At 44.9% G+C, this 22,564-nt stretch overlaps 1 protein-coding gene across 3 annotated transcripts in view; it reads right to left on the bottom strand.

Moving 5' to 3' along the window:
- The window catches only part of DSCAM (DS cell adhesion molecule), a 784,307-nt gene that overhangs the window by 205,206 nt on the left and 556,537 nt on the right, over positions 1–22,564 (bottom strand). For all 3 annotated transcript variants that reach the window (XM_078071697.1, XM_078071718.1, XM_078071731.1), the window contains one exon: positions 18,806–18,979. In XM_078071697.1, coding sequence (XP_077927823.1) covers positions 18,806–18,979 — 174 coding nt within the window. The remainder of the gene's footprint in view (positions 1–18,805; positions 18,980–22,564) is intronic.

The following is a 22,564-nucleotide window of genomic DNA, read 5'->3' as shown; positions in this document are numbered from 1 at the left end:
AACATGTACCAGTGATGGACAGATTCTGTGACGGCCCCCAGTGACCCTGCCTCTGGGGCTCATACCCCCACGGAATCCCTCCCTCTTGGGTGTGGGCAGGACCTGAGACTCTAACCAACAGAGCATGGCAAATGTCATGGGATGTTGCTTCTGTGCGTAGGTTACATCCCCATCTTGTAACTCTCCTGCATGTTTTGGGAAAGCAAGCAGCCATAGTGGAGACATCTTCATTGCAAGGAATTGAGGCAGACTCTGGCCAATAGCCAAGAAGGAACTGATGTCCTCAGTCCAATAGCTGGGGAGCAATGAATCCTGACACCAGCTACATGAACTTGGAAGCAGGGCCTTCCCTAGGTGAGCCTTCGGATGAGACCTCAGCTGTGTCTCACACATTCATTGCAGCCTTGACAGACACTGAAGAAGGCTCAGGTTAGCTGTGATTGGCTTCCTGACCATGGACACTGGGAGATGATAAATGTGCACTGTTTCAAGTTGCTGAGTCTGGGGTAATTTGTTACAAAGCCACAGAAATGAATATACACCTCCATGCAGTTAAGGTATGCATGACGGGTCTATGCTTTAGTAAAGCACAAAAGCTATCAGGAGTCTACTCATGCTTAGGACTGCCTGGGTGAGTTTGTTGAACTCTGGGCTAGAGTTAGGAAGGTCATTTGCCCATAGATATAAACAGCCCCATCTCATCAGTTTTATCAGCAACAGATGAAATGTTTGACTACTTGTTTCTTTCACATTTTTCAGATCTTGGGCAGGACAAAGAGAAATACTTCTATGGGGTCTCCTTTAAAACACCCGATTTGAATGCTGGGATCAGGGAAGATTTTTCTTTCACTTATCACTCCATTTTAAAAAGATCTGGGAATATGTGCAATTATTATAATTGGAAAAAATATTTTTACTTAAAAGGGCCAGCTAGGTGGCCAAGAACATACCAGTGGGTGCTGAGAAGGACTTTTGCTATTATCTCAGATTTCATTTCTATGACTCAAGGTTGAGGATCAAGGTGTCCTGTCCTTCAATTTTCAAAAGAATACCAAGACCAGATTCCCACTAAGGACTTACTAAGCTTTGCTACTTACAACCATTACGCTGGGCCCCATTCCTTCCTAATGCAGAAAACAAAATTGGGGGACATAGAGAAGGAAGAGGAAATTGTCTCAAGTTACGAGCAAGTGTTAAGGCTTGTGTCACTTGCCCCCCACCCAAATCCGAGCAAAGGAGGCTACTAGAGAAACTCATAGAGGTTGGGAGTGCCGAACCAGTGGGAGAATGAAATTCATACTCCCCAGTTGCTACTTTCTGCCCCTTTCTGCCATACCTGAGTTTATGCTAATGAGGTGACCCCTGGTGGGCTCTCAGGTAGCTTGAAGTAGGGTCTGGCCATGCCACAAGGACAGAGCATTTGATTAGAGGGTTGGAACTTTCAGTCCCACCCCCTGACCTCAACAGAAGGGAGGGGACTGGAGACTGAGATCCATCATGATATAATCAATCATGCCTCAGCAATGAAACTTCTATAATAACCCTGCACAGCAAGGCTTGGACAACTTCCTGGTTTGGGACATATCAGTATCCTGGGGTGGCAATACACCTCAACTCTACAGGGACAGAGACACCAGCACTCAGGACTACTCCCGATTTTGCCTATGTACCCATTCACCAGACTGTTCATTCCTATCCTTTCTAATAAAACATTAATTTTTAAGCATAGTGCTTTCATGAGTTCTGTGAGTCATTCCAAAGAACTCTCAAAACTGAGTGAGTCGGTCATGGGAAACCCCTAATTCATGGCTGGCCACGCAGAAGGAGATGGCCTGGGAACTCCACTTAGTGCTGGTATCTGAAGTTAGGACTGTCCTGAGGGACTGAGTCCTTTAATTTCTGGGATTAGATGCTAACTGTGGGTAGTTAGCATTAGAATTGAATTGAATTGAATTGAATTGAATTGAATTGAATTGAATTGAATTGAATTGTAGGACACCCAGCTGGTGTCAGAGAAAGGTGTTGGAATGTAGGCTACAGGCATTGATGGTCATCAGGTATTAGAGAAATCACCATAGCTAAGATAATAAAGGCTCCTTTGTCCCTCACTATCTCCTCCTATAACCGCCGGAACAAAAGACCAGACCCTCCAGCCAGGGGGAGGGTAGAATGTCATAGGTTAAGCCTGACTGGCCATTACTGCACAAAGGAATCAGTAGAAAGCTCTGGGACCTGTCCAAGAAGTTGTCACAGGAGCTTCAACAGAACCCAGTTGAAGACCGTGATGGGAGAAAATGACTGGTTCACTCTACTTCCCCCATGTCCCTCCCTCCCCCCACATCAAGACCAGACTTTTCAGTGTGCTCATGATTATAATATGTACAGCCAGCAATATTAAATGCATTTGATTATTATAATCACAAAGTTTTCTAATGACTGGGGGTCATACATCATACCTACTTCCAAGGGATTTGAGGCACACTGCAACTTAACACAAGGATCAAGTTGACAGGTGTAAATCCCAGGCCTCCAGCCCCAGCTCAAGACAACTCTGGAGGACCACCAGCTCAGCTTCAGAGCGCTGTGTGGCACCAGCTGAGACCCTGCTTACACCCACACCCCAACTTCTCCCTCTGCTCTTGCTCCTTCCTGCCCTCCCTCCTAGATGGCTGCTAATCAGTGCTGATCCCAAGCACTCCTCCACTAGCTTCCTGCCCCCAAATCCCCACCTCAGCTTCTGTTTCCCCTGGAAGCCACCCTATGACACACACCCTTTGTTTTTTCACTTTCCATTTAAAAGCCAGTTTTCTCAGAGTCTCCTCGTTTATGAAGCACATGCCATGTATGGAGTGTCGTTAGCCCATTTAGTGCATTTCCCTCACGCCACTATCCTTGCTTTTAACGACACGTGTATTCATCTGGTTGTATTATCAGTGCCAAGCTGTAACCCGCATGAGGGGGAGGGCTCCCTGGTTTATTCACCATCACATCTGTAGGGCCCTGCCCAGAATGGAGTATAGAGGGCGTTTTCTTTTTTTTTTTTTTTTTTTAAAGATTTTATTTATTTATTTGAGACAGAGAGAATGAGAGAGAGAGAGAGAGCACATGAGAGGGGGGAGGGTCAGAGGGAGAAGCAGACTCCCTGCCGAGCAGGGAGCCCGATGTGGGACTCGATCCTGGGACTCCAGGATCATGACCTGAGCCGAAGGCAGTCGCTTAACCAACTGAGCCACCCAGGCGCCCTAGAGGGCGTTTTCAACATATGATTAAGGAATGGACATGTCGATAATAGATGTTAAATCACGTTAAGCAGATGATTCCAATAGATTTAGTTTTTTGGCCCATATTCCTTTCTATCCACCCATTCATTCAACCACTAAGCACCTACTGCGTACAATGCAGTGTGCTGGGCATTATGGGTCAGGTGACAATAACCAGGCTTCTGCTCCATTTCTGCTGTGTGATTTATGAAGCCAGCGGCCACTCTGCACCTCGCTGCTTTGGTCTGCAATGGTGTTATGACACATCTGTCATTAGCATATGGTTCTTTTCTCCGTGGGTCTGTCAGGGCCCTGAGGGTGGGGGCATTCAAAGTCCTAGCTCACAGCAGGTGCAAGAGGCAGAATACTGGTGCCCCAAAGATGTCCACACCCTAATCTCTGGAGCATGTATGTTACATTTCATGGCCAACGATACTCTGAAGTGTAATTAAGGTTGCTAATCAGCTGACCTTAAAACAGAGAGATTATTCTGAATTATCCAGGTGGTTCCAATGTAATCACATGGGCCCTGGGGCCCTGGTCCTTAAAAGTGGGAGAGGAAAGAGGAAGAGTCAGTTATTTAGATGCGGCTGTAGAAGAGGCAGGAGGAATGAGGTAAGAGAGTCAGAGAGTTTTGAAGTGTTAGAAGGACTCAAACTACCCTTGCCAGTTCTGAGACACAAGTGATTCTATGCAAGGAACAGAAAGAAGCTTCTAGGGGCTAAGGGCAACCCCAAGTGACAGCCAACATGGAAACAAGGACATGAGTTCCACAGCCACATGGAGTGGAAGTCTGCCAAGAGCCTGAATGAGCAGCAAAGCAGCTTCTGCCCCAGAGCCTCCAGGAAGCAGTGCACCCCAACACCTTCATTTTGGCTCTGTGAGATGTAAAGCAGAGCTTTACAGAGCAATAGCTGAGCCCACCAGATTTCTAAACCTGCAAACCCTGAGATAATCAATAGGTATTTTTTTCTTTTGAGTTGCTAAGTTTTTGATAATTTTCATGGCAGCTGGAGAGAACAAAGACAGTAGGCATCCAATAGATATTTCTGACTTGAGCTTTTAAACCTGGGTATTCCCAAATTAAAAGGCAGCAGACCCTGAGTATTTATAGAGAGAACATTCTCAGTTCCAACTCTTAGTAAACAATGTGGAATTTCCATGGCACGTTAAAATGTATGATTTTGTGGAGGGAGATGTTTAGGTTGTAGCGCTAAAAGGCATGTGTGTGGAAATATGATCTTTCCTGAGCAGCCAGACCACCTGCTCCAAAGTCTGTATTAGTCAGGGTCCTCCAGAGAAACAGAACCAATGGGATAGATACGTGGATAGATAGATTTATGTTAAGAACAGGCTCATGCAATCGTGGGGACTGGAAGTCCAGAATCTACAGGGCAGGCTGGAGGTCCAAGGGAGAGTCAATGTTGTAGCTCAAGTCTAAAGGCAGCCTGGAGGCAGAATCCCTTCTTCCTGCAGAAAACTCAGTCTTTTCCTCTAAAGGTTTTCAACAGATTGGGTGAGGTCTACTCAAACTATGGAGGGAAATCTACTTTACTCAAGGACTGGATTTCAATGTCAATCACATCTGAGAAATACCTTCACAGCCACATCTCGACTGGTGTTTGACCACACAATGGGGCACCATGGCCCAGCCAAACTGACATGTAACATTAATCATCAAAGTCTACCCCTTGTCAGTGGCACCCACAGGTGATAGCAAGGTCATACTTTAGCCTAACATGATGCAACTACCCTGTATAGGACCCAAAACACTAATCCCTCCCCTCAAAGGGGATGCAAAGACCCTGGGGGATGTTCACTCTTCTCTTTGTTATCCTGTAAATGACACACTATGATGTTAACTCAATATATCTTAGGTCATATGACGAGGGGATAAGAGAGGGAAGAAAACAAAGGCAATAGCTGTGTGTATGTATGTATAGATGTATATGTATGTGTATATATTTGCTGTATGCACATGCAGGTGCGCACACACACACACACGTGCCAAAATCACTGCCCAGCCCCTGCCTCTCCTGGGGGGACAGGACTGCATGAGAAGAAGGGACTCACTTAGGTAACACTAACACACGAACACCGACGCCCTGTGAAGTAATTATTACACCAGCTTTTACAGCTGCAAGAATGAGCTTCCAATGGCACATGAGAAAGGCAGGAAGTGTCGGGAAATAATCCGGGGGACAAGTCAGGAAGCATTCATTTTCTTAATGATCATGCACGTCCCCGACATGGCCAAGGCAAGGTGTAACTGGAAGCACAGTGTGATGACAGGGAATTGTGTACTAATGCAATTTAAGGTCAGAGAATGCCCTGTTCTCCTTGTTCTCTTCACAGAGGGATGCGCCCTCCTCTTGGTGCTGATTGATTAGTAGGCTTTATCTAAACGTGCCTTTCTCTCCTCTCTCCCAACCAGAATGAATGGCTACAGACTCAGGACATGAGGAACTTTCTGACTTGACTCTGTTTCCATTTCCCAACAAGGGCTTGTTCTGTATCAAATCTATAAACGAGCCACAGAAGACAGGGCATTTGTGCTGCATCTCTGGGGGAAAATACTGTTCTCTAGTAGCACTCAACAGTATACAAAATGTGCAGAAGGAACGAAAACCTAAAAACGTATATTCTGAAACTCCCCTGTTAGGGTCTTCCATGGCCTGGCCTCAGCTCTCCTGCTCCCTCTGTCCTGCAGACTTCGCGCTGTAAGCAGTGGTGAGAGCCTATGACCCAGGGCCCGGAGTAGGTTATTCTCACAGGACCCAGGAAATTGTTTCCACACTGAATGTCCATTAAGAGATAAGCCAATCCACACAGTGAAACATGATGCACCATTAGAAAGAATAAGCAGGAGCTATGTGTATTTATCTAGAAAGACACCTAGGATATGTTACCAACTAAAAAAAGCAAATCAACCAACATATGTTGTGTACTTTCATTTTTTTAAAGGAGAAGCTGACACATACAGATGCACCCACTAGGAGAAAAAAACAGAAGAAGCTGTGCCACTAACCCAGACTGCAGGGCCACATCCTTGCTGCTCTGTAAGGACTTTGTCCCCTCTTCCTTGAACTCTGCTCTTTCTCCCAGCAGCATCACTGAAGGGATACACCACGTTTTCTCCTGCCTCAGGGCCTTTGCACTGGCTGTGCCTTCTTCCTGGAATGCACACAACTTCTTCCCTATTCAGTAAAGACTCCATGCTGGGCAAACACAGAAGCTAAGTAATAAGCAGGAAGCAAGATGCAGACTTCCCAGTACAGACCAGATCCCAGAGTAACACCCAGCGATGAGAATCAGGTCACGCCAGCAGGAAGTGGTGCCTCTGGCCCTTCCATTTCAATCAATCAATCAATCAATCAACCAATCAATCTAATTGATTCCAATTAGAATCAGATGAATACCATTTATCTTATAGTTCTCTTTAGGGAGAACAAGAGTATGAAGACAGCCATTCTCAACCAATGCATCTGCCATGTGTATAAAATCATGTACGGTCCTTTGGTGTATAATATACAACACTGACAATTACAGTCATGCTCTGGGGCCCAGAATGAGCTAAAAACCAGGTGACCTCTTCTGATGAGGAGGTTCTTTTTGGCCTGTGTGTATATGGGCTGTCCTCCTCCGTAATGGGCCTTAAAGTCAGCAGCTAAGTGGGCAGGTACACACATGTGAATACCTAGCTTGAGGTGCTAGAATCAATTGGCAAAGTGTGTGGGGATTTAAATGAATAGGTGGGGAAACAGTATATTCGAAGACCCCCTGCAACCTGGCTCCTTGTTTCTGCTGCGGCTACAGCTGGATCTGCAAAGAGCAGACGGCTGTTCACTGCCCTGCTGACCAGGGGCATCCCGCCATGACCCACCACTGCATCACAAACATTCATCAGCAAGCTCTTCTCTGGGGCTATTGCCTTTGGATGTGTCCTAACACGAATAGTTCAGATTGTCCCTGCAGAGGGTCAAACCTGGAGTCCCCAAGAGAAAAGTGAGCATCACAGCCCAGACGCCATATTCTACATAGAATAAATTATCAGGGGGAAATCTCTAAGCATCACCTTTCTGCAAGCTTATTTCCATGCACCTGTTCACAAGGTCCATGGCAGATCAGATGATTCCCGAGCTTGCTGCAGCTGAGCTTGCAAAAAAAACTGGCCTGTGGCCTTGAGGACATTTATCTGTAGCTGCTTTTCTTTACGTGTGCCTAAACAAAACTATCCATTATCTTCTGCGTCCTTTTTGAGATGAATTGCATTCAAACCAATGAAGTGATAGCAGTGATTAAGAGAAATGAGCAAGAGAGAAGTAGCCCCTGACGTCCAGGGGCTGGCTGGGAACTCCCAGGTGGACCTTGGTGTTCTCTTGTTGAAAGTAAACAAGTTCACAAAATACTGACATCAGACCAGACAACTCTGTGGCTGAGATGGATCAAGATAAAACACACCCACTCCATCATGTCTGAACACAGGCAATAGCATGAATGTTGTCCAAATAAACCACAACACGACTAAACATCCACTATTCTGACTAATATGAGTGGCTGCGCATCTTTGCTATGCTTTGGCCTGGCCCCATCCCTCCCTCCCTTATGGAAAAGATTCATTAAAAAGCCTGATCAAGGAACTGCCCCCATTCCCGATAGCATCCAATCTAGAACAAGCTCTGCTTCCCTGAACCTTCGCCCAAATCACCAGACACAGACCCAGCCATATAATATATCCTTTCCGGCACCTTCTTATGGAGACACCCACTGGCACCCCATGGTGTGCGTTCTCCCTTATGTCAAGAATAAACCCAACATGTTCCACTACCAGTGTGGTTGCCTGGCTATGGCTGCAGGGCATCCACAGAGAGGAGGTGGGAGTGCAGATGTTTGGGAATCCAGCTCGGACCCTTGACTGCTCCCTGGCACATGGCAGGAACTCAGCAAATGTTTGTTAAATGAATGAAAAACCTAAGCAATGGCTTTGACTATACAAGTAATAGGGGAAGACAAAATATATATATATAAATAAAATAGCATATGGACTTCAAAATTCTGTGGGGAAAAAATAATAAAATATGTCTGGGTCCCAAATGGGACCTTCAGGGGTGGTACAGTCAGTTAAGCACGAAACTTTTGGTTTCAGCTCAGGTCGTGATATCAGGGTCGTGAGACTGAGTCCTGCATTAGGCTCAGCACGGGGTCTAAGATTCTCTCTCTCCCTCTGCCCCTCCTCCACTCCCCCAAATAAACAAATAAATCTTTTTTTAAAAAATAAGCAATGTAATGACAGAGGGAAAAGACTGAAGAAAAATGATCTAAGTATCAGAAACCTTAGTCCTGGGCCAATACCAAGTAGAATAACATGTGCATCCTAGAAGGGCAGCCAAGAGAGAATAAAACAACAAAAAATCATGTGAAGAAATAATGGTTGAAACCTTTTAAGGTTTAAAGATCCAAGCAACTCCTCAATCCAAATCGACATAAATACAAAGGAAACAAGATATAGGTACATCACAGTCAAACTCTGTGAAATCCCAAGAGAAAGAAAATCTTAAAAGTGGCCAGAGAAAAAGAACCCATCAAGCGTAGGGGTGGTAACCCTGAATTGACCCTAATTCTTAGAGAACCAAACACTATCCTCCAATCAGGGGCTTCTATAGGTCAGGGGGCAATGCATATTGGCTTAGGTCCTGTTTACAGTAGACCTAATGAGTCTTCCAATCCATCCTGTGGTTATTTCCCCAGCTCTAGAATATGGCACTCAGTAACAACAGAATGCCAACATGGTTCTCAAACTGTTGAGTGAAGGCTATTATGCTAGGAAAGCCCAAGTGGAAGCCAGGAGAGCATAGTAAGCCGAAAACAAAATGACATTCCTGAAAGGACTGCAGAGATTAGCACACTGGGGGGGAAATGGGTGGAGGTGGAGGTGGAGTTGGAGCATAGGAGGGGTCCCATCAAGGAGCCCTGGACTCCACCAGCTCAGCGTGGGGGCTGGAGGGATCCTTCTGGGTTTTTTTTTTTTTTTTTAAGATTTTATTTATTTATTCATGAGAGACAGAGAGAGAGAGAGAGGCAGAGGGAGAAGCAGGCTCCCAAGGAGCAAAGAGCCCGATGCGGGACTCGATCCCAGGACTCTGGGATCATGACCTGAGCTGAAGGCAGACGCTTAACCATCTGAGCCACCCAGGCGCCCTCCTTCTGGGTTTCTAACAGGCAGTCTTTCTAGCCACAGGCCTCGAACAGAATCTAAGCAAATCCCAGAGCCCCAAGGGCAGACGCAATCCCCCCCACCCGTCTCCTAGGACTGCCACAAGCCCGCCACCCACTCTGCTGGCTGGCTCTCCTGCCTCCCTGCGTGCCTCCCATTAAGTCAGACATAATAGAGAGTTTTGAGTGTGTCAGAATCAGACAATACTCATGTTTATAATAAACTGCAGCTATCGTTGTTATAATACTTTTCTTCTGCTCAAAATCCTCCATTGGTGTCTCATCATCACTGAAATAAAGTTCAAAGTCTGACTATGGATCTAGCCCCTGCCTAGCTTTCCTGGCCTCATTTTATGCCCTGCACTCCAAGCCCATGCCCTCCTTGGGTCCCTCAAGCATAACCAGTTCTACCTCGAGCCTTTGCACTTGCTATTCCATTTGCCTGGAATGTTCTCTCCAAGCATAGGCACACCTTATTTCCTCCCTTCATTCTGTTCTCTGCCGAGCATTATATTATATATCTATGTGCCTGTCGTTCTCTCCATGGAAATGTATGCTCCAGGACAGTAAACTAGTTCTGTCATGTTCACTCAATACTCAGTGTCTAGAACAGTCCTGGATGCTAGCGGGAGCTCAGTGGGTACTGCTGACTGGACGAGTAGACAGATATGACAAGGGACAGCCAGAGGACCAAAGGGGGCAGCTAGGCAGCGACCCCATGGCCAGGGACCAGATGGGGATGCAAGGATCTCAGTGGGTATCAGTGTGGAGGGTGACAGCTAACTGAAGACTCAGAACACTGATGCCAACACCCATAGAAGGCCGTGGAGGAGGAAGGACCTTAAATCAACCGAGAAACCCTGAAATAGCTGAGATTACCCCCAAGAGGCAAAAATAACTTTTCAGCTGCTGGGTAGAAGGGAGCCTCCAAACAGAAGGAGGAGGAAGAAGAAGCAAGTAAAAGAGAAAAATACACTCTCTTTTCCTCAGAGGAGTAACAACCATCCCAAGAAACATTTTTAAAAATGCTGTTTGTATTTGTCATTTTCTCTCCACCTGGCACTGGCCTCCCAGCTCTGGGGCACCAGGTGTTCCCCAGGCCTGCATGTTGTCATTGACCCTCAAACGCCATTCCTCCCCCAGACATGTCCTACCCCAACCTAAAGCATCATGATTTATAAATCCCTATAAAAGTCCCTCAACCCAAGAATGCTCCTCAGTCCCTCAGAGGTGTTCATTTCAGGCCGAATTAATTCCCATGAATTGCTGATGATACTGTCTCTTACCTATTTCGCTGGGATGTCTCCAGCTGCAAATAACAAAACCCTGACCCACACTGTTTAGACGAAAGGCAACCAAGTAATCGGTCTTCTCATTCAACTATGAATTCGGAGGTGGGGATTCCAGATACAGTACCTTAGCGGTAAAAGTCCGCTTTTCCAGTTTGCTTGACTCTACCTTCCTCTAGGTACTGGTTTTATCCTCAGGATGATGCCAAAATGGTTGCCCCGGATCAAGGTGCCACCTCCGATAGGGTTAAGAATGAAAAGAAATGAGCATCTCTTGCAGAGTCACCTCTTAAGAATAAGGAAATCTTTTCTGGAAGATCTCTTCTTACCTTTCGTTGGCCAAAACTGGCTCTCATGCCCATCCCAAAACCCATTACCTTCAAAGGGAATAGACTGCTCCCGGGTTCTTCGGGCTAGAGTTCACATCCACTGGTTTTGACAGATTAGGATTTACCTGCTGCAGCAGGTGTGGTGAGCATGAGCTCCCCTCAAACACAAGACTCCCCAAAAGATCTCTGTTATCGCCGAGTGCATTAGTGTTCTAGGCCTGCCCTAACAAAGCACCACTAACTGGGTGGCTTAAAACGACAGAAATTTATTCTGTCAGAGATTGAGAGGCCCAACGTCTGAAATCAAGGTGTTGGTAGGGTTGTTCTCTCTCTGAAGATTCTGAGGGAGTAACCTTCCTTGACTCTTCCAGCTTTCCTTCACCTGTGGCAGCACTCCTGTCTCTGCCTGTCTTCACACGATCATGTTCCCTCTGTGTCTGTGTCCAAATTTCCCCTTTTTATAAGGACATCAGTACACTAAAGGCCACTTTACTCCAGTAAAATCTCATCTAAACTAATTTCATCCGCAAGGACCCTATTTCCTAATAAGGTCACATTCTAAGACACTGGGGGACAGGATTTCAATATATGAATTTTGGGGGCATACAATGCAACACGTAGCACTGAGAGACGAGATGAGGGAGATTGAAACTGGAGTTGGCAACAAATTACAGCTGCTCAATTCATCTTCCCATCTTACAAATTCCTTATTAACCCCAAAGAATCTTCAGCTGGCAGAATATCAGGCTCATTTAAGAAGTGAAATGCAAATGTTAGGTGGAATATAAGATGCTCTACCTGGAAGGAGCCACCATCCGCCATCAGCATCATAGCCATCGAGGGTCTTCTACTGGCTGACAGTTGCTCACCCACCTCCGTTTCCATTCTTACTTTCCTATGCTTCTTCCCAACTTCTGGTTCTGCACCCAGACACTCCCATGGAAACTGCAGATATGTTTGACTTCAGAGGGGGAAGGGCAAGGGATACGAGTGTGGGCATATGTGTGGGATAAATTGGAGTGGGGGCCGGTGTCCGCCAAAGTCATGAAAATGTGTCAACTGGGTGTTTTTGAATCAGGGACAGCTCATATCCTATCACAGCACTAATTTATCTTGTTTGGGGGGGAAGTCATAGACTGGAATTCAGAAATGAGGATGATAACTGTAACAACAGCACTAACACCAACCACAACAGTGGCCACCATCGTTCTTCATCAACCGGACATCAGGAATTTTGCCGAGTGCTTCAGTGAAGGCTCATGTCAGCCTTACAGTGACCCCACGGGGGAGGTATTTTTGCTGTCTCTGGTCTATGGAGGCTTGATGAGAGGGTGAGTCGCTTGCCCCAGGTAACGCAGCTGGGAAGGGGTGGAGCCCGGGCAGTGTGAGTCTGGAGCCTGACTGGCAACCAGAGTTAACATCACTCTGATTCACTTACATCACGTATGGCGTAAGGCCACAGTAAGTGTGGTCATGAAGCGAAGGTAGTGCGATATCAAAACCTATGTTTCAGTGGAACCCAGTCTGCTGCCTGACTCGTGGTTGCTAACTCCTCCTTAGCCCCTTATAATCTCTCGTCATGAGCCTGGTTGCTTCTGGTCCAGTGCTCAGAGAGGGGCTGCAAGGAGAACACACAAGGCCATCCAGGGTGCGATTTTCCAGAACCGTAGTTCTTGACCTTCTTTGCAGTATGGATCCCTCTGAGGATATCAGGAAGGCCACAGTGTTTCCTCTCAGAAAAAAGCATATATTCTTGCGCATGATATCATGGGATCCCCCATAGCCTACAGGAGCCCGTGAGTCAAAGCTTGATGTAGAAGCTCCTGAATTAAAATATTGGGGAAAACAGCATTGGACTAAGACTCATTCAGCTATCTTGTCAGTTTAGGAAACAAAAAAAATTGTAAATTAGTAATGCTACATATTCAAACTCTCCTTCCCCTTCCTCTGTTAAGCACAAAACAGACAAAACAAGCCTTCATCTTGTTCTTAGAGGAAAGCGCGTCCTGTCAGAGTGACCGTGAGGAGACCAGAAAGCATTCTGTGGGACTGATTAAGGCCATCACAACTTCACGGAGGGGCAGCTTGGGGCCGTACTCCCTCCCTCTAGGCATCTCACAGAGCAATCACCAGGACTAGAGGAGATTTTTATGTAGATAACTAGGTGTAGGGTAAAGATCTGTGGGTCTCAGGGACAGAGTGTGAAGGCAGGAAGTTATGGAGGCTGAATGAAATATTGAGGGGTAGATATGGATTCTCAGAGCCTAAATTAATGAATGCCATCTCCAACATCTCCATCTGCAATGGCAGAACTGAGTGGCCTGAGGTCCCACCACATCACCAAGGTCTGTCCAGAAACGGCCAAGCTCCTGGAGACTGACCAGAGCTGACTTGAGCTGCTGGGTGCACACGCAGTGCGAGGCCCGTGTGCCTGAATCCTGGCAGCAAAGAGAGGTGGGACCAACACCCAGGGACCTGCCTGGGATGAGCCTGACAGAGGGAGGCCTGGGGACCAAAGCCCCACTGGAGCCTGCGGGTTGGCTCTGGGAGGCAGGGGCATTCACTGGATTCTGAGAGTAACCAGCTCTCCAGGGAAGCTCCTGCTCCTGTTTGATAAGGGATGCTCTTTTTATACTGCATGTGGAGACAGAAGAGGAGCTGCTTACACATCAGGGCCTCAGATCCATACGGAAATCAGTGCTCCTGGGAGCATGCAGGCCTAGAGGTAGAAGCTGTAGTGGAGGGTGCAATTTTGGCACCTGGGAGAAACATGAGGGACTCAGTGGTTTGGAGCAGCTCTTTTCTTACCACAAAGACGAGATGCCCCAGATCTCACATGGTCTGGGAATGGAGGGAAGAGGCTCTACAGCCCCCGGTGGGCCTGGGGCGAGGGCTGCGGCGTTGTCACCCAAGGTCAAATAGAAAGGAGAGCCTGATCCCTCTGTCTTTTCTGCCAAAGTCCTTAATAACATCTGATGTTTTTTGATTTTATATTCTGCCACTTTACTGAATTCCTGTATGAGTTCTAGCAGTTTTGGGGTGGAGTCTTTTGGGTTTTCCACATAAAGTATCATATCATCTGCAAAGAGTGAGAGTTTGACTTCTTCTTTGCCGATTCGGATGCCTTTTATTTCTTTTTGTTGTCTGATTGCTGTGGCTAGGACTTCTAATACTATGTTGAATAACAGTGGTGATAGTGGACATCCCTGCCATGTTCCTGACCTTCTTCCTACCTTACAACATTTTAATTTTCTTCTTCAGAGTGATTTTTGGAAACGTCCCAGTGCACAACACCATCGGCATCTATATTTTCTCTTTCTCTCCAAACAACAGGATCACCTACTATTTGCATGTGCTAGAATACACAGGCAGAGTGCTTTCTGTGTTACGCTGTATCTTCAGAGATGTTATCCCATTTAATTTTCCTCCCCTGAGGAAGATGTGATTCTTCCTATTTTACAGGCTCAGAGAAGTAAAGCAATTTGTCCAAGGTCACCAATGAGAAGTGGAGACTCAGAAGAAGAACCAGACTGCTTTGGGGTGCAACCCCAGGGGCCTGCCTCTTCACCTGACCCTGGGCTCCCTCTTGATTACACTGCTTCACCCTTCCATATCCACCTCACACAGGCTTTAAGGACTTTAATAATTTTGACCCAGAATGTAGGGCTCCCTGTTTTTCCCCAACAGGGTTTTCATTTAGGAGCTACTGCTTGAAGGTAGTCTAAATAGTGATTACCACCCCTAAGTAGACTTGTTACCAGTCTTGTGTAATAAATTCCAACAATACTGAGAAATTCTTTAGTGTCTGAAAGATTATAGTCAACTGTTTGGGGAAAGGGGGAAGGAAACTTTGTCCCGTCTTTAGTGATCTCAGGCAATGGTTTTCCCAGGGGTTGGATAGTGGTGTCCCTGTTAGGCTGTCATTCCTGTCCTGCTACAGTTTGAATGGGTAGTTTTAGTTCATTTGGGATGATTTTTCTGTGTTTGTATGGAATGCAGTGTGTGTGTGTGTGTGTGTGTGTGTGTGTGTGTGTGTGTGTGTACATGAGTATGGGCGCATGCCATTTTTAGGGCCATATTAAGAGACTAAAATAAGGGATGCCTGGGTGGCTCAGTCAGTTGAGCATCTGACTCTTGATTTCAGCTCAGGTCATGATCTCAGGGTCGTGAGATCTAGTCCTGCATCAGGCTCCACACTCAGCTGGGAGTCTTCTTAAGATTCTCTTTCTCTCCCTCTCCCTCTGCCCCTCCCCTCACTCATGCTCTCTCTCTCTCTCTCAAAAAAAAAAAAGATATTAAAAGAAAAGATAATGGGATGATGGTTCTTTCTCTTCTTGCTTCTATCTGGAAGGCATCTGGGTTTGGTGTGCGCACACTGTAAATGCACATGTGCATGGGGATGCATGTCTGCATTTTAGCACACCCCTTCTCCCATCTATAGAAGTAACAATAAAATATTAAAGAATGCACCCGATGAAAGCCTGGTTAATGTCAGATAAGAAGGGTCCAGAACCTGCCTTGCTGCCAGGTATAATCCTGTTCCCACTCATAGGGACATAAAATCAGCCGGCTGTGGTCCAACATCCTCCCTGTTTTCTTAGTAAACCAGCTGTACACCAAGAAGCATGCCTCCCATTGCTATGTGTGCTGCCTTCATGCATCCGTTTTAATCCACTTAGTAGCCTGCTCAGACAAATACACACACAAAAAGCCTACTCATCCCCGTTTGTTGTTTTCACGGTATCATTTGAGAAACAGACCTATTTACTGTACATCTCCTGTCTTTGTGCTTCTATATCTCTTTCTTTTTTTTTTTTTTTAAGATTTTATTTATTTGCTAGAGAGAAAGACAGCCAGAGAGGGAACACAAGCAGGGGGAGTGGGAGAGGGAGAAGGAGACTCCCCGCTGAGCGGGGAGCCCGATGCGGGGCTCAATCCCAGGACCCTGGGACCATGACCTGAGCCGAAGGCAGACGCTTAACGACTGAGCCACCCAGGCGCCCCTCTATATCTCTTTCTTAAATCATTTTTTTAACTTTTCAGAATTTAAATATTGTGATTTTATTTTTTTATTTTTTAAAAGATTTTTTATTTATTTATTTGACAGAGAGAGACATAGTGAGAGAGGGAACACAAGCAGGGGGAGTGAGAGAGGGAGAAGCAGGCTTCCCGCTGAGCAGGGAGCCCGATGCGGGGCTCGATCCCAGGACCCTGGGACCATGACCTGAGCCGAAGGCAGATGCTTAACGACTGAGCCACTCAGGTGCCCCAAATATTGTGATTTTAAAGGGTTAAAAATACCAGGCACTTGAAGCTGAACTAATTTACAAAAGCACCAAGGGTTACTAAAAACTGGTAAAATTAACTGTTACATAAATGCACCTCTCTGCTAATAGATGGTATGGTTTGAGAGAATCTGAAATTGGCCGACTCTAAGAACAATTTCCCTTTGATAAGTGCTCACTTTAAACATTTTCCTGTCTAACCCCCTCCATGTATGAGGTACAACATCCAGACAGAGTTCCAATAGGTAAACAGCCTTGGGAGTTTCGTTTTTATGTACATATGAATGTATGTATTTTAAGTAGGCTCCATGCCCAGTGTGGAGCCCAACACGGGGCTTGAACTCATGACCCTGAGACCGAGACCTGAGCTGAGACCAAGAGTTGGATGCTTCACCAACTGTGCCACCCAGGTGTCCTGTCTTGGGAACTTTAATTTCTTCTACCTCCTCTCAGTTCCCGCTCCCTTATGCGCCTGTATGTACCCTCAGAGCCGGTACCTGTTGAAATCCACTGCATCCTCTAAGACTGAACTTAAACGCCATGTGTTTTCATTCTGCAGTCTCTGATCCTATACACAAACGTAAATCACACCCTTGTCTGTGCGCCTTCATGTTCTGCACTTTTTTCTAGTGCATTCTACTAGACAGGAGCTGTACACACCCATTCCTGATCATCCCACGAGAAAGAAAGTTCACTAAGGGCAGAGAGACATCTTTGTGGTCCTCTGCCATGCTCCACTACCAGCACCAAAGGCGTGGAGAGAGGAAATATGGGGAAAACCAGCTTCTGCATTTTAAAATTTCACTCACTTGTAAAGATACTTTTCCCCATGAAGCTCTCCTTAATCCCCTCAACATGACAGTTCTATCCTCTTCTGAAAGGCACATCTATAACACATATTATATTATTCTCCATCTTGCATTAGTATTAGTAAGCTCTACATTCTTCCTTGTTATCTCCTCTTCCAAAACCTAAGCTCTTTCATTCATGAGGTAAAGCTGATAGATGATGTATTTACATCCTTTATAGGGCCTTGTATCTATTAGAGCACAAATATGTACTTGTGGAATGGAAAGATTTTTATGATTTTAAAATATATCAAAGTTACAAAATATAATCAAATTTATAAATCAAACATATTTGATTAAATATAACCAAATTACAAAATATATTTCTTTTACTGGGGAAAAATGGATCAATATTGGTTCACATTGGTCCTCAGCTCTTGTGTTTCCTTAATATTTCATCAATTTATTATTTTTTAATTACCATTTCAATTCTGGACTTAAATGATCTGACAATTTGTCTTCAGATTTTTGCAAATCAGTCCCTCCAGAGTATGAAATTTAGGAGTCAAATTTATGTATTGGACATCTACAAAACATATTTTAAAACAACCATATTTCAGAACTGTAATTTTTTCATGATATAAAAGTATAGCAAATAAATAGTTTGATATTTTCATTGTTATGTTGGAAATAATGGACTAACTAGAATAAATTCTTAGTGAAATAAAACAGAGACCAGTCTTTGTGCAGCGAGCTTAAATATCTCTCTATCTCACACACACACACACACACACACACACACCACTGAGTTTCACTTTTAAATTCAATCCCCCTAATAAGTGATATGGTAGAGGTCCTTTCCAGCCTATCAATAATACAACTAAAATAAAAAAGAGAAAGGCTGATCAAAGCCTTTTTGAAAGAAATCACAATTTATCCAACAGAAAATTATACACATGGACAAAGACATGTCATTGGCTGTAAACTAGATGCACAGCCATTTGCTAAGAAGCAGCACTAAGTGAAAATTGGCCCATTTCATGCCCTTTCTTTGGTGCTTTAGTTACCAAAGTACAAAATAATTTCATTATATGTTGCCCTCTCCTATGAAATGGGTCAACGACATGGACCCTAGGCATGGTGCTACATGTTTCCGTCTTGTTGTAGTTGTGTGTCTTTGGTAATGAGGTTTCTGCTTGATTTCATAAGGATCTTTAAAAGGAAACCTATGGCCAAGCCAGTTTGCAAATAATAAAATGCATAGATTCAGACCTCTGAAAAGAGCGCATATGAGACCATGCATTAGGCTCTTCTGCAATAAAATCAACAGAGTAGGAATGCGGGTGCTAAAGGCAGAGGCCCACTCACCTGATGGGTTGCCCAGAGCCTGTACCCGTGGCCACGGGAACCAAAGGGAGAGAAGCATGTGGCCCCAGACACCAGGGCACACGGTCAGGCTATTGCAACTGGTTGGATTTTTGCCCTCATTTTCAGTTGTGTTCCCAGGAGAGCAAAACCTTAAGCCTCAGCCTTAGCGAACCAATGTTTTGTTTTGTTTTTAAACAAGTCTGTATGGAGACAATGGCAAATTGAATCACAGAAAGACCTATTTAGGTAAAACAAAGCATTCTTCTTCCTTACTTTTGACCGTGAGGTACATGGACTTGCTGACGTCCGCGCCCACATCGTTGCTGACCTTGCACAGGTAGTAGCCGCTGTCTTCCTCCACGACGTGCTTGATCAACAAGGACCCGTTGCTCAGGACCTGAATTCGGCCATTGAGGGCAATGGGTTGGAACTGGGGAACCCCAGCACCTGGAGGAGAAGAGAAAGGAGGGAAAATGATGCAATGTGAGCAAATATGGGGAGACAGTGAGCTCAAGTTCACCCAGACTAGTAAAGAGAAGGGAAGGGTATTTCACATACAGAGGGCAGTCATGGGAGCCACCATTTTTTTTTCCCAATGTGGACATTCCTGTTTGGAGAGAAATACATTTACTTCAAATGGCACTATTTCCAACTATTGGAACTCTGGGATAAAGAGTAAGAGATCTTACAGGTTGTTTCCACACACACACACACACACACACACACAAAACAAATTTGATGAGTGTTAAGTAGCTGACAAATTATTCAAAGACATTGCTGTGGAACAAGCACAGGAGTGGATGTCTACCCTGAGATGAAATAGAAGCCTTGTGTCCCCGGGGAATTCACACGAAGGTAAACAAGGAATGCCCTAGGGACAGGGCCCTGGAAGACTCTGCTTGCAGCACACACCTGAGTCTACAGAGAGGATACAAGTATTGCAGGTTTCTCTTCTAAGCACGGTCATATCCCCGTCTAGAAACACATGCATGTCAATATCGTTTAATGTTATTTAAATAAATAAGTCAGATCATGCCACTAAGATAGCACAGTATTCAAACACTACTCTCCTCAGAGTATTGCGTTCAAGGAGATAATGCCACGGACGAGATATGCTGTGGTCACAGATGTGATAGGACTCACATGGGAGATCCGTATGAAACTAATCTTTTAGAAATAATGAAAAGCAGGACTATGGTCTCTGGAGAGTTCTGGGAAGATGATGGTTTGGATTAACCTGCTACATTGCTTGCCCCTGTGTGAGGGGCTTTGGGTGGGACTAGGAGGGTATGCCTCCAAGCCTTGAAGGGCTGAAAGAGCATCTCTATTTTGTGACTGGAGTCTGAGGACTTAGGGACAGGGCTCAGGGGTGAGGGCCAATTCCATCTTCCTGGAGAAAGCTCACAGCATGAGCCAAGTGTGTGCTCTAGAGGGGGCCTGCTGGTCTCCATGGCCCCAGATCCTGCACGGGAGCTGAGCATGTGCACTGTCACCATACTCTTCATGCAGGAAACTTCAGACTTTACATCCAGGGGCAGGAGAAGGGAGACTTCCTCCTGCTGTCTCTATGCCAAACTGATCACTTACGTGTTGGTCCCTCTCAGCTCACAGTGACAGAGACGGTGGCTGTGCCTTCCCTTCCTTCACTTCTATACCAGGTATCAGCCCCACCAAAGGGACAAGGGAAATTAATAGTATGTCAAGGGGACATTTCACACTGAATAAGAAGGACAAGCAGAATCCCTACAACAGGTGGTTTTTATCAAAACAGAACTGCTACAGAGGGAATATGAAAACTTGAATTAAAAAAAAATAGAGTTCCAGGGGAGGGGGGTGGGGGGACGGGTTAGCCTGGTGATGGGTATTAAAGAGGGCACGTTCTGCATGGAGCACTGGGTGTTATACGCAAACAATGAATCATGGAACACTACATCAAAAGCTAATGATGTAATGTATGGTGATTAACATAACATAATAAAATAAAATAAAAAAAAAAATAGGATACAATACATTAACAAAAGAAAAAACAAGAATCACATGATCCTCTCAATAGATGCAGAAAAAGCATTTGACAAAGTACAGCATCCTTTCTTGATCAAAACTCTTCAGAGTATAGGGATAGAGGGTACATACCTCAATATCATAAAAGCCATCTATGAAAAACCTACAGCGAATATCATTCTCAATGGGGAAAAACTGAGAGCTTTCCCCCTAAGGTCAGGAACGCGGCAGGGATGTCCACTATCACCACTGCTATTCAACATAGTACTGGAAGTCCTAGCCACAGCAATCAGACAACAAAAAGAAATCAAAGGCATCCAAATTGGCAAAGAAGAAGTCAAACTCTCACTCTTTGCAGATGATATGATACTTTATGTGGAAAATCCCAAAGACTCCACCCCAAAACTGCTAGAACTCATACAGGAATTCAGTCAAGTGGCAGGATATAAAATCAATGCACAGAAGTCAGTGGCATTCCTATACACCAACAACAAGTCAGAAGAAAGAGAAATTAAGGAGTCGATCCCATTTACAATTGCACCCAAAACCATAAGATACCTAGGAATAAATCTAACCAAAGAGGCAAAGGATCTGTACCCAGAAAACTATAAAATACTCATGAAAGAAATTGAGGAAGACACAAAGAAATGGAAAAATGTTCCATGCTCATGGATTGGAAGAACAAATATTGTGAAGATGTCAATCCTACCTAGAGCAATCTACACATTCAATGCAATCCCCATCAAAATACCATCCACTTTCTTCAAAGAAATGGAACAAATAATCCTAAAATTTGTATGGAACCAGAAAAGACCCCGCATAGCCAGAGGAATGTTGAAAAAGAAAAGCAAAGCTGGCGGCATCACAATTCCAGACTTACAGCTCTACTACAAAGCTGTCATCATCAAGACAGTATGGTACTGGCACAAAAACAGACACATAGATCAATGGAACAGAATAGAGAGCCCAGAAATGGACCCTCAACTCTATGGTCAACTAATCTTCGACAAAGCAGGAAAGAATGTCCAATGGAAAAAAGACAGTCTCTTCAACAAATGGTGTTGGGAAAATTGGACAGCCACATGCAGAAGAATGAAACTGGACCATTTCCTTACACCACACACAAAAATAGACTCAAAATGGTTGAAAGACCTCAATGTGAGACAGGAGTCCATCAAAATCCTAAAGGAGAACACAGGCAGCAACCTCTTCGACCTCAGCCGCAGCAACTTCTTCCTAGAAACATCGCCAAAGGCAAGGGAAGCAAGGGCAAAAATGAACTATTGGGACTTCATCAAGATAAAAAGCTTTTGCAAAGCAAAGGAAACAGTCAACAAAACCAAAAGACAACTGACAGAATGGGAGAAGATATTTGCAAATGACATATCAGATAAAGGGCTAGTATCCAAAATCTATAAAGAACTCATCAAACTCAACACCAAAAGAACAAAGAATCCAATCAAGAAATGGGCAGAAGACATGAACAGACATTTCTCCAAAGAAGACATCCAAATGGCCAACAGACACATGAAAAAGTGTTCAATATCGCTCGGCATCAGGGAAATCCAAATCAAAACCTCAATGAGATACCACCTCACACCAGTCAGAATGGCTAAAATTAACAAGTCAGGAAATGACAGATGTTGGCGGGGATGCGGAGAAAGGGGAACCCTCCTACACTGTTGGTGGGAATGCAAGCTGGTGCAGCCACTCTGGAAAACAGTATGGAGGTTCCTCAAAAAGTTGAAAATAGAGCTACCATATGATCCAGCAATTGCACTACTGGGTATTTACCCCAAAGATACAAAAGTAGGGACCCGAAAGGCTACGTGCACCCCGATGTTTATAGCAGCAATGTCCACAATAGCCAAACTGTGGAAAGAGCCAAGATGTCCATCAACAGATGAATGGATAAAGAAGATGTGGTATATATATACAATGGAATATTATGCAGCCATCAAAAGGAATAAGATCTTGCCATTTGCAACGACGTGGATGGAACTGGAGGGTATTATGCTGAGCGAAATAAGT

The sequence above is a fragment of the Halichoerus grypus genome, chromosome 1 (assembly GCF_964656455.1).
Source record: "Halichoerus grypus chromosome 1, mHalGry1.hap1.1, whole genome shotgun sequence".
Classification (NCBI taxonomy): domain Eukaryota; kingdom Metazoa; phylum Chordata; class Mammalia; order Carnivora; family Phocidae; genus Halichoerus; species Halichoerus grypus.
This window is presented reverse-complemented; position numbering and strand designations above follow the sequence as displayed.